Source organism: Hemibagrus wyckioides, linkage group LG18 (genome assembly GCF_019097595.1).
Source record: "Hemibagrus wyckioides isolate EC202008001 linkage group LG18, SWU_Hwy_1.0, whole genome shotgun sequence".
Classification (NCBI taxonomy): domain Eukaryota; kingdom Metazoa; phylum Chordata; class Actinopteri; order Siluriformes; family Bagridae; genus Hemibagrus; species Hemibagrus wyckioides.
The window spans coordinates 11,168,827-11,181,167 of NC_080727.1; the positions used below are offsets into that span (position 1 = coordinate 11,168,827).

At 35.9% G+C, this 12,341-nt stretch overlaps 1 protein-coding gene across 8 annotated transcripts in view; it reads left to right on the forward strand.

The window, feature by feature from the left end:
• The first annotated feature begins 5,511 nt into the window (after positions 1 to 5,511).
• The window catches only part of wdr55 (WD repeat domain 55), a 58,134-nt gene continuing 51,304 nt past the window's right edge, over positions 5,512 to 12,341 (forward strand). For all 8 annotated transcript variants that reach the window (XR_009207283.1, XR_009207284.1, XM_058416456.1 and 5 more), the window contains exons 1-8: positions 5,512 to 5,664; positions 6,811 to 6,950; positions 7,319 to 7,419; positions 7,514 to 7,601; positions 8,248 to 8,427; positions 8,878 to 8,977; positions 9,708 to 9,877; positions 11,444 to 11,785. Coding sequence is in view for 6 of the 8 variants with exons in the window: in XM_058416456.1 (XP_058272439.1) it covers positions 5,596 to 5,664; positions 6,811 to 6,950; positions 7,319 to 7,419; positions 7,514 to 7,601; positions 8,248 to 8,427; positions 8,878 to 8,977; positions 9,708 to 9,877; positions 11,444 to 11,785 (1,190 nt within the window). In the remaining 2 variants the exon portion in view is untranslated. The remainder of the gene's footprint in view (positions 5,665 to 6,810; positions 6,951 to 7,318; positions 7,420 to 7,513; positions 7,602 to 8,247; positions 8,428 to 8,877; positions 8,978 to 9,707; positions 9,878 to 11,443; positions 11,786 to 12,341) is intronic.

Genomic DNA, 12,341 nt, shown 5'->3' on the forward strand with positions numbered 1-12,341 from the left:
GCAAGATAATGCACAGTGCCACACTGCTCAGGAATGCTTTAAGGAACATTTCAAGGAGTTCAGGGTGTTGGCTTGGCCTCCAAATTCATCTCAATCTGATCAAGTGTCTGTGGGATGTGCTGGACAAACAAACCAGAACCATGCAGAGTCCACTTCGCAAATTGAAGGATCTGCTTTTTACAATTTTGTGCCAGTTTTCACAGCACTTGTGGCATTCATGGCTTATGGATCAGAGCTGTGTTGGTGCCACAAGAAGAACCTACACAATATTACTCACATGCTGTTAGTGTTATGCCTGATTAGTACATATATAATATTCTTTGTGTGTGTATGCAGGATTCTGGCAAAGGCAAATCTGTTCATCTGGGGCATAAATTATGAATTACGGTTTGCCACATGGCCCAGGTTTAATCCCAGCTTGGTGAATGTGTGATGGGTGTTTTGAAAATGCTGGAATGAACACATTCTTACTTTTTTAAAATGCAGTTGCAAAGTGGTTAGCGGAAGTGAAACTATATCACCTAAGATGTCCTTGACAAAAATGTTGTCTCCACATTCTTCACCGAAATGTTAGTTCACAGTAATAAAATGAATAATCAGTATGCTTAATTATTATTGTGGCTTTCATAAAGCCAAAGCAAAGCTACATATAAAAATATACTTAACCATGCAAACAATGTAATAATGCATCCATTATACAGTATAAAATATACATTATCATTACTTTACATTACAAACAACTTGAGGCATCCATATGTGGTGCTTAAATGTTTTTTTTCAACAGCATTTAGGTTTCATTTCATAGTTTGAGTGAGCATAATTTTGTTGGGAATTAAGCAGGCACTACATAGTATCATTGGGAATTAGGTTTATGCATGGAGAGACTTGACATTCAAACCTGAAAGGGTAGCAAGTGCTGGAGGCAAAACACCTAGCAGGGGCCACACTTGCGCTCACTATGGGGCCATTCAGCAAGAAAAGCCTTCTGGGATGCACACTTCATGTTTGGGAGGGTAAATCTGGGATACTGGTATACAACTGCATTTATGAGATGCACCAGCATGATAGCATGAGTGTAATACCACAAACATCTGGTTCCAGAAACATCTAGCTTTCCTCTTTAGACAAATAACATTTACTCAAGTCCTTAGTGATATCTGAAGTTAAACCTAACTAAGATTGAATTCAATTCTCATGGTGCTTTTAACAATGGATATCGTTTCAAAGAAGCCTTACAGAAATATATAAATGTAGAATAAAATGGTGGAAAAACCTGAAACTATAGGAGGAAGAAATCTTGAGAGAAACTGGACTCAAACCCGTCCTCATTTAGGTTACACAGAGGAGTGATCATTTCCTTTCTAAAACTAAATATAGTCAAGTCGAGTTGTGCAACCAAGACCTCCTGAGCAGCTTATAGGTCAGCATAATTTATGAGTTCATTAAAGACACTAATTTCTGAAATCACCATCAAATGTTCAATGATGAAGACCTGAGCACAAAACTGACCACCACAACAGCATTTCAAAGTCACCATAATGTCCAAGTGGTTCTATCAACAGCAGTCCCATGGGTCTCCATGCTGTCCATGTGGGGCCATGTGATGAGACTCCAACCAGAAGAAAAGCATCAGGATAGACCAGGCAGGTCGCTATATATTCTATATATTCTTAGGATTATATATCATGGTTTTTCCACATTATGTATTATATTTGCTAACAACTCCATATTAAGTGAATGGAACAAATGATCAAATTCAAATATTAGCAGAAAAGCATTATGTCTTTATTAGAGAAACCGATAGAATATTTTAAACTAATTTGTTAAGGGGATTGCATTTAGCATTCAGTATTCTTTCAGTAGTCATTGTTCTTAACCCATGCACATTTTAAGTGATGTGCTGCAACTGGATATAATGTAGGCTTACATTATTATTATCATTGTCATAATTTCCTTATCATTGTATTTTTGTCAGCCATGATTTACAATCTGCTGCCATTCAATTAAGAGCCAGACAGAACCTCAGACTCTCTTGGGAGCAGTCACTTTAAATAACCAGTCTTTTCATAGAACAATTAAACTGTCAGAATAAAAATCCAACGTATCAAAAGTTTGAAGGATTTGTTTTATCAAGTTGACTGAGCAAAAAGTAAGGTTTTTGGGCCTATATAAGAATTTTTTTCATAAATTGCAAAATGTTGGTATAATTGTATGAGTAATTTCACCCAACAGTAGCATATATCAAGGAAAAAGCAATGGACCTAAAATAAAACCTTGTGGAACACCAAACTTTCCTGTTTATGCATAGAGGTCACCATTTACATCTACAAACTGCTAAAGATGAGTCAAATAAGACCTGACCCAGGAGAGGGCTGAGATTTCATAACGTAATTGGTTTATGTTAATGAAATGATCACACTCAGTACAGACTTCCTGGCAGCACAATCCAGGCTGGTCATTCTCCTCTGCTCTTTCATCAGTGATATGTTTCAGTCTGTAGACTGTCTGCTCAAGAATGTTTTTGGTTTGTTTGTTTTTTACCATTCTGTACAAACTCTCGATTATAAAAGCATTTTCCTCACTATCCTCAATAATAATTGCACATTCTATTTGCACCTGAGTTTTCTATTTGTGGACAGATAAACTGTGAAATTGTGAAAAGAAATGATTTTTTTCTCTTTTAGATTTGAATAGATTTGAAGGTGACCACTCACTTTGATTTTACTTTTAACATAATAGATTTATACATTATAGACTTAATGTAAATTAATCATCAACCGTTTAATATACTACTGTTATACAGAACTGTAAGAAATTACTGGCCTGTTGGGATCTTGTTAAATACCTGTGAGTATGAGGTGGTGTTCCAATGACAGGTAAGACTCTCTTTGGCCAATGAAGGGCAAAGTAAAGCAGGACATCACCGCCTCTGGGCACCTTGGAGGGTGTGATATGGACATCAGGATGGTGATGGTTGTGATGCTTTATGAGCCAAATAAATCGAAGGGGGCGACTGTAAGAAATGACAGGACACTGCCTTTTGTTCATGTGTCCCCTTCACCCTGGCCCAAGCTTAACAATCACATCCCCCAAGGGATTTCATTATCATAGTAGAGGCTATTTTGGCACAATGTTAACAACTTGTCTCAGATCATACCTTCCAGTATGGGAACATCAGTGGGTTTCAGATTATTATTAACAAAGACAGTGTAACCTCATTAACATTAAAAGCTTGAAGTCATGATTCAAATTGTATTTAAGGTTTGGTTTCTGAATATTTGGTGTTCAGTCTAACTCCACTGAACCCAAGGTACCTTGCGACTACAAAAAGGGCTTCTCCATATTTGCACCAAGACAAAGTTTCCTTATGTTTCCTTATCTTTTTAATTTTATGTCCTGTTTTCTGTAGACTATTTTGTCTTTAAATTTAAGATTATTTTTGTTATCTTCTATTAGGGAGGAGAGATACTGATCTAGCAGTACTAAGAGATTTTTTATTATTTTTTTTTTAACCTCAGTAGGCTTTCCTTCCACGCTAACTGAAATACTGATAATTTCGTTTGACGCCATTTACATTCTAATTTCCTAGTCGACTGTTAAAATTCGTGTGTGGTCATTGTACCAGGGTGCTAGTTTCTTCTCTTGAATTATTTTCCTTCTGAGTGGAGCTACAGTATCTAGGGTGTAGTGAAACACTGACAAGGGTTGCAAATTTCAGGGAGTTTTCAAGGCTGGAAACCTTCCATGGGAATTAACAGGAATAAACTGGAATTTTGCAAAATTGTAGGTTCGCCTATAACAGGGAACTTAAATCTAGTTGAAAAAACATATCTTGCAGCATAATCATGGTTAAAACAACTAGATTTAATGCAATTTCAGTTGAATTTCTACCCTGTATATTCCTCAGTCGCATGCACACAGCACTGTAGGACTATTGAGGCCACACCTCCACATGCACTGTGCATTTCTCCATAACATGCACTGATCATTTCTTCAATCCTGCACACAAAATAATTTCATAAAATCTTCATGTAGTCATGTAAATTACATAAATATTACATAAATATGTATTTAAAGACTTTCTTGTGCTGTGTGTAAGCTATTGTGCAACAACATTTTACCATTGTAAAAACAAATACACTGAACAGCAAAATACACAAAACAGCACCTCAGCCAGACACAGCACTTTCTTTATCCCCCAATTCTCCTGCCAATTCCGAGCCACCAGCCAGCTCCCCCTGTGTGGGAGAATGAGGGCTGACCCTTGCTTCCTGTGAGACATGTGAAGCCATCATCTCTTCAAACTGTTGCATCATAACACAGCCTAACACAGTGTGAAGATACATGTGAATGTCAGTTTGTCCAGAAAACCTAACCAGCTAATTGTTGTATTTATTATTAAAACATATGCTCTACATGTTAACCTTTACGCTCTACACATTTTCACTCTATCATGTGTTTGTGGAATTGAATCAACATACTTCAATGGAAATATCTGCAGTATGATGGAGAAGCTGGTGTTGTGCAGCATCACACATCTCGTGGTAGGCCTGGTGTATCCTTCTGTACACGTTTAATCACAATGAACTTCAATAGCATTGAGTTATATTGATGGTGAAATTAGTAGTTATACTGCCATTTGGTGGAATAGCAAGGAATCTTCATAGAAACTCATTTTCCATAACATAATAAGTGCAAACTTGTAGAATACTTTACTGAACAATGCCTCAGTTAAAGGTTTGATATTGTACAGTTTCAGTGCAGTAACTATGATGTTTAAACACCTGGAATAAGTGACCTTTAACTATCCCACACTCGGACTGTAGATTACTGACATCTAGTGTTGAAATCCTTACATCTCGGTAAGACAGTGTAAGTCTGTCTGGGTTTTTTTTTAATGGTATGTTATAGTAAATATGTATTCTTATTTTATAGAAACTTTTCTCTCTAAGTAATCTTTCAGTGTGTGAATATTACTTTTCGTATAGAGCAGTGTTATATAAATTGTTATTTTGTGGTTTGACTCAACACAGTTGTATTCACATTTCAAACACATACTGTATCTCACGGTGAAGTATCTACATACACTACATTGTCAAACGTTTTGGGACACCCCTCCAAATCACTGAATTCAGGTGTTGTTTTTCAGGAGCTGGGCTTGGCCCTTACTTCCAGTGAAAAGAACTCTTAATGCTTCAGCGTACCAAGACATTTTAGACAATTTCATGCTCCCAACTTTGTGGGAACAGTTTGGAGATGGCCCCTTCCTGTTCCAACATGACTGTACACCAGTGCACAAATCAAGGCCCATAAAGACATGGATATGTGAGTTTGGTGTGGAGGAACTTGACTGGCCTGCACAACCTGATAGAACACCTTTGGTTCCTTTCACTGGAACTAAGGGGTCAAGCCCAACCCTGAACAACAACACTCGAATTCAATGATTTGGAGGGGTGTCCCAAAACGTTTGGAAATACAGTGTACTAAAACCTCTGATAATTTGGCAACGGATACATTTGTATTCTCCATGAGTCTTCCGGGCCACCGTAGACCGAAGACTTTTAACCAGGAAGTTTATTTCAGTCTATAAACAACATGGCGGCCCCCGAGCTGAAACACGAGATTTCACCGGAGGACGAAATGCTCGGTGTTTTAGAAAAAGATGTAAGTGTCTAACAAATTAAATAAATTCTTAACAACACTGTAGTTTGTACAGATACCTTAAGCTGTTATTTAATTCTGACGGCGTGCAGTATACGACTAGCACTGTAGTATATAGTGCAGTGCACTGTACACGGGTTTCTAAAGCTGTGTGCTCCACATGAAGTGCTCCAGGGTCCAGTGAAGTTCTATACTGACCACTGAGGAGTACTGTAGAGTACTTTGGGGTGAATGAGGCTCTTATCCTCAGGGGACATATAACCTCTGTTTCTGGATTCTTTATATTACGGTCGTGTTTTTAAATGGAGTGTTTTTATTAACAAGAAATATTTACTCTTCATATAGACTGATGACGAGTTAAATGAAACATTAAAATATCGAAAAATGTGTCTTATGATGAAATTTCACGATAGGAGAGACCTCTTCCTGCTCACTTACCCCTCAGAGTGATCACTGAATGGTTTGATGAATATGAAAATCTCGTACAGTTCCATGAAAAAGTATTTGTCCCATCTTGATGTTTTTAGAGATTTACGAAAACAAATGGTTTCAGGTTATTGTACAAAATAGGATACAAGCGCAAGAAACGCAAAACAGTTTATTGAATGATCATTTACTTTCTTGAAATAAAAAGGTCCTGTAACACAGATCACCATGGAGGAATCTGACACACAGTTTTTGCAGAATTACTTTAATTCAGTCTCACTGGAGGATTCTTTCGAGCATGAACTGCCTGTTTAAGGTTATAACATATCAATCTCATTGGGATTCAGTTTGATTTGGGAATATAGACAAGAGCATAAAACAAAAAGGACACTTGAGAATAAAAATATTAATTATGATTAAATATGGTGGTACATAATAAAGTCTCTAAAAATACATTATGTAGAGATAGAACACAGTTGAACTGTGGTGTTTGATTTGGTGAGTTTAGTATGAAAAGCTGACAAGTAAAGGTACACACTTTTTTCATGTACTTGTTTCACAGTTTTGATACATCCAGAATAATCTTTTACTGTTTTTTTTAGTTGTCCTCTTTCAAATGTTTACATGCATTTATAAAAACTGACAGTTTGTCCTGCCTTTTAGCTTTAATGGTTAAATGTTTTTGCCTCATAATGTGTTCATTGGTCTTCTATGCCATGTTAGGAAGAAATGTCCACACCTCAAACACAGAAGATCCGAGAGACTCCAGAAGACATCAAGCAAGAGGCCATCATTAATACACTGGCTTTCCATCCTAAAGAAGATATCCTTGCAGCTGGAGATGTTGATGGAGACATATATTTGTGCGTTGCTTTTTAAAATAGACCTGGTGATATGTGACTTGTGATATTTCTAGCTGCTTATTTTGTCTACAGCCTTTAACAGATGATCAGATTGTAACTATATATGTATCAGTAACCCTAAAGTTTCTATGTTGAAGCCTTCACCAGAGGGTTTCTCTGTGAAAATGCATCCAGTTTAGGAATTTATTACACAGCTGAAGCCATAAACCATTTAATTAACATTTTGAGTTCTTTTTTATTGAAAGTGCATGTTTAAAGAAATACCTCTATGCCGCCATGAACTGTACTGTTAATGACCATTTTATCTCTTTTAGTTAGAATGAAACTGAAAATGATTGAAAACGTTAACTGACGCTTCTATACTGCAGATACAGATACTCTTGTAAACATGGGGAGAACAAAGAGCTGTGGTCATCTGGGCATCACCTGAAGTCCTGCAGAAAAGTTGCTTTCTCAAATGATGGAGAAAGTCAGTATGGTTTTGCAAGCTTTGTTTACTTCTGTTGATCTTTAATGCTATGCTGTACTGATGATTTGTTCCTGTACATTCCTCTCTCTTCCAGAATTATTTAGTGTGTCCAAAGACAAGGCTGTTCACATCATGGATGTAGAGGCTGGAAAACTTGTTGAGCGCATTTCCAAAGCTCACAGGTATTGTCATATTCGCTGAAAAAAAAAATGTGATGATTATTACATAAGATGAATCAAGTTAAAGTAAAAAGTTAAAGTACTCTCATGGGTCAGGGTAGTTTTTTTGCAGATAAACTTGACTTATAGTGCTTTATAAAATATTAAATAAACTCCATCAATAATTAAATGACCAACATTTAATTAGCCTAAGGTTTTTATGTATTAGGATTATTGTTAGTGGTCCAGCACCCTGGAACCCTATTATAATTTTAAGATTTGTACATGAGTAACAAATCCATTACCAACGATGTCTTTCTACAAAAAATAAATGATAATCTATTATTGTATCTAGTGTTTATTCTAATAAAAACTCTATTCCGTTCTCTTCTATTTTAATTGTGTTCAGATAATCTCTTTCTCATATGCCCTAATTTGTAATTGGCAAGTGATCACAATGAATAAATGAGATTATGAAATACTTTATAATATCACTTATTAATATACTTCAATTTTTTCAGCTTTTCTCTAAAAAAAAAAAAAGATGGGGAAAACTTTGATTTCACACTATTTTACAGTAATGCAGTAATGGATTTAGTAGTAGTAGTAGGCCTGTAATTCTAGGCCTTCTAAAACAAAACAAAAAAACTGACTTGATTTTTCTGTTTAGCAAGCCTATTAACAGCTTGCTGTTAGTTGATGAGAATGTGGTTGCCACTGGGGATGAGGAGGGCACATTGAAAGTCTGGGACATGAGAAGAAGCACTTCATTCATGTCCCTGAAACACCATGAGGACTACATCAGTGACATAGCTGCTGATTCAGCAAAGAGGATTTTACTTACATCCAGGTACCAAGCTAATAACATAGAAACACACCTTAAAATTTAACAGGCCTTATTGTCTTTTAGTAAAGTTGTGTGCAAATGTTTGCTTAAGCCAAATTGAACTATAATAATACAAATGTTTTTCCAAATTGACAGGATTTTCATGGATTTCTTGACCAAATGTCTTGTTCATATGAACAATACAAATAAATCTGTTTATATCTATCCTGATAATGAGGCCAAATTAGGTATTTCCTGAATTCTATAAATTATGACACTGGGCATGTGATTTTGAAGCTTTTCTTACATGCCCTTTCTGCCTCTGATTATATTTTTGATCATCTCAGTTTTAATATTTGCTTAAATAATTTCTAAATATGTTTTTGCTCCCGGCGTCACAAAATGGCGTTTCTCAAATTAGGTCTATTTTTTTCGTTGTTAATTTTGACTTATTTTTGGGGTTCTTGTCTGTAGCGGTGATGGAACTATGGGTGTGTTCAATTTAAAGAGGAGAAGATTTGAGTTGCTCTCTGAAATCCAGGATGGAGATCTCACTTCTGTGTCCATTATGAAGGTGACAAATACACACACACACACCGTATTTAATAATAAATGAAAAAGGGCAGTCAGATTTGTAATTTTGTATTAAAATGAAAAACAGCTATAGTTTTAGTTTGTTGAATTATAAATATAAAAATAATTTTTACTCTTAACTAATTAAGAGTGTTTAAGTGTAAGCATGAAACCTGTTATGTTTGATGGCTGAAATAACACACATGGACTTAAGTAATCTATATGTAATGACAACAAAAAACAGTCAGTTGTTATTTTAAGACACGAAGGTCAGGTGTTCTGGAATAGTTCTTGCAAGAACAGTATTGTCAAGTGCATTTGCAAAACCCATCAAGCACCATGATGAAACTGGCTCACATGAAGACCATCCTAGTAAAGCAAGACCAAAACTTACCTCTGCTGCAGAGGAGAAGTTCATTTAGAGTTACCAGCCTCACAAATCACCAATTAACAGCACCTCAGATTAGAGCTGTTATGAAGGCTTTACAGAGCATCAGTAGCAGACATATCTCAATATCAACTGTTCAAACGAGATTATTGTGTATTTCGGCCGCCTTCAGCATTGTTTTACCATGTAGAAAGAAATAAACATCAGTAAAGACCATGGAATTAGAAGGTGTGTCCAAACTTTTGACTGGTAGTGTACATAAGTGTAATGCCAGTATGAAAGTGATGTTTGAGAAGAAACCATCTTGATAACTTCACCTGTCTACATTTTTTTTTAATCACAGCATGGCCGAAAAGTGGTGTGTGGCTCCAGTGAAGGAATGCTCTACATTTTCAACTGGAATGGATTTGGAGCAACTAGTGATCGATTTGCCCTTCAGGCAGAATCTGTGGACTGCATTGTACCAATTACAGACAACATATTGTGTACTGCCTCTATGGATGGAGTCGTCAGGTAAGGGGACAAGCAGAGGGACAAAATACTGCAGTGCACAAAATTAAAACAAAAAAACAGCATGCAGCTGTCTGTTCCTCAAAATTGTATTTTCTATTTTCTTAGAATTTGCATTCCATTTTAGGTTTCTGTTTTCTGTGAGGGAAAGCCAAAGTTACTAAACTTCTTTAAGGCTATTTCTTAGTTCATAGCTTAGTTTTAAACTATTTTAGCCAAGTTTGACATAAGTTGTATAAAATGTTTAGGTCATGTTTACTTCAGAGCACTGTATTGGGGCTTGATTTATTCTTCCTAAAATATGTGAAAAGTGATGTTAAAAGCTTCATTGTGACACACAACCATGTGGCTATTTTGAAAATTTACCTATAAATGTAATTCAAGGGAATAGTGGTTTTATTCAGTTTGAGAGATATTGTATCTCATATCAACAAATCATTGTCTGTTTTTAAGACATTTGTATTAACAGTATGTAAGGGTTTGACTTGGACTAAACTACTTCACTCACCCTCAGTCACCCTGTTGTTTGTCTGAAGGTTTTGTGTATTCTTTTTTTTTTTTTTTTACAATCATTTTAAAAGCTTTATAGCTCTTTATAGCCTATCAAATATAGGGATAGGGCCATAAATATTTGGACACAGACAAAGTTGTTTGAAGATGAAATGAACTAATGAATATGAGCTAAAACATTTCAACTTAGAAATTAAAAATTAAGGGTGTTTCCATCTAAATTCGATTGTATGGGAATTAAAGCATTTGTACAGCAATTACCCCCGTTTTATATAAACCAAATATAATTGGACAACTAACATAAATTAAAAAAGTGATTTTAAATACTTGATCCTCTGCCTGGAATCCCTAAACATTACCAGATGCTGAGTTTCTACCCAGGTGATGCTCTGTCAGAGTTTTAGTACAGCTGTTTTTAGTTTTGTGCTTGCTCTCATCACATGCATTTACATTTTATTAAGAATATTTGTCCTACTTAACCATAGGATGTGATTCCAGAACTGTACATTTACAGTTGGCATTCCTGTTTTTGAGACTTTCATATTTCGAGGTTACTGGGTATATAAGGTAAGGTGGGTAAATTATTGCTATTAAATTTGAGTTCCCTGTTCCTTAGAGAAAAACAGGGGCGTTACACTTTAATGGAGCATGCACTTATCAGACAAACCACTCAGTATATGAAAAAGGAGGTTATAAATGTCCTGTGCAGATTTCAGAATTGATGTGATTGAAAGGTAAGTGCTTTTGGTGTTTTAACCCAAGAGGTTTATATAACTTTCTGTCCCGTTGTCTCATTCCTGGAGATACTCCAGCTTTAATTTGAGGGTGCTGACATGAAAACTGAAGATCTGATTGGAGCTCTTATTTATTAATTAAATATCTAATAGCCTATACAGAGGTCGACAACTTTGTCCAAATATTTATGGAAATTTAATTTTGGTGCTTAAAAAAGTGATAACTAAAGTTTTCTTTTGATGAAATCGGAATGGTTATTTTATTGTATTGTTAGTGTGTTTCTGTATTAGCTGTATGGAGTATAATATTTTTCCATTTCTGCAGAGCCGTCAATATCTTGCCCAATCGGGTTGTGGGCAGTGTAGGACAGCACGTTGGTGAACCCATCGAGGAAATTGCTTGCTCATGGGACAAACGCTTTCTTGCCAGCTGCGCTCATGACCAGCTCATCAAGTTCTGGGATATTTCAGGACTCCTTGCCATGAAAGTCAGCGATTATCGACAGCAAAAGAAAAAAGATGGTCGTCTCAAGGCACTTAGCAATAAAGCATTTGGCGGAGTAGGGGACTTTTTCTCTGGACTACTTGACATGAATGAACCAAACAGAACAACAGAAGAGGCAGAGGACAATGATAGTGATGAGGATGATGGAGACAGTGAAAGGAAGTAAGACACGTTTTATGTGCTCAAGTTGCTATTAATTGCAGTAGTCTATTTTTTAATCTGTATTAGATTTCAGATTAGCAGTTATTTACACCAGGAAATTAATGTACATTTCTTGGGTGCATTATACATTTAGTTTCGATCTACCTTCTGTGTATACATTACTGATTCAAGTAATTTTATATTTATATTTGTCTTGCAAGGTTAGTCAGATTGTTAGGAATATCTCCCATACACATTCTCTGTACAGATATACAATCAGTGGCTGTACAGTAGCTTTCTGCTGTTTTGCATGTAAACAGAAAGGGACTGCCACTGATGATAAAATATTTGGGTGGTGGATTATTTTTTTCTACAGCAGAAATCATGGTGCTTTTAATCACTGTGTGCACTTGTTGCTAATTGTAGACATACTTTTATAGATAACTGTTAATTGTTTTTACTGCAACTGTTCATCAACCAAGTGAGGAGATACTGAAAAATCTTATTTCTGCTGTGCCCAATACACTCCATCTTTTACTATGCTGTCTTTATACTACTTCTGGCAGATTACAAAAAA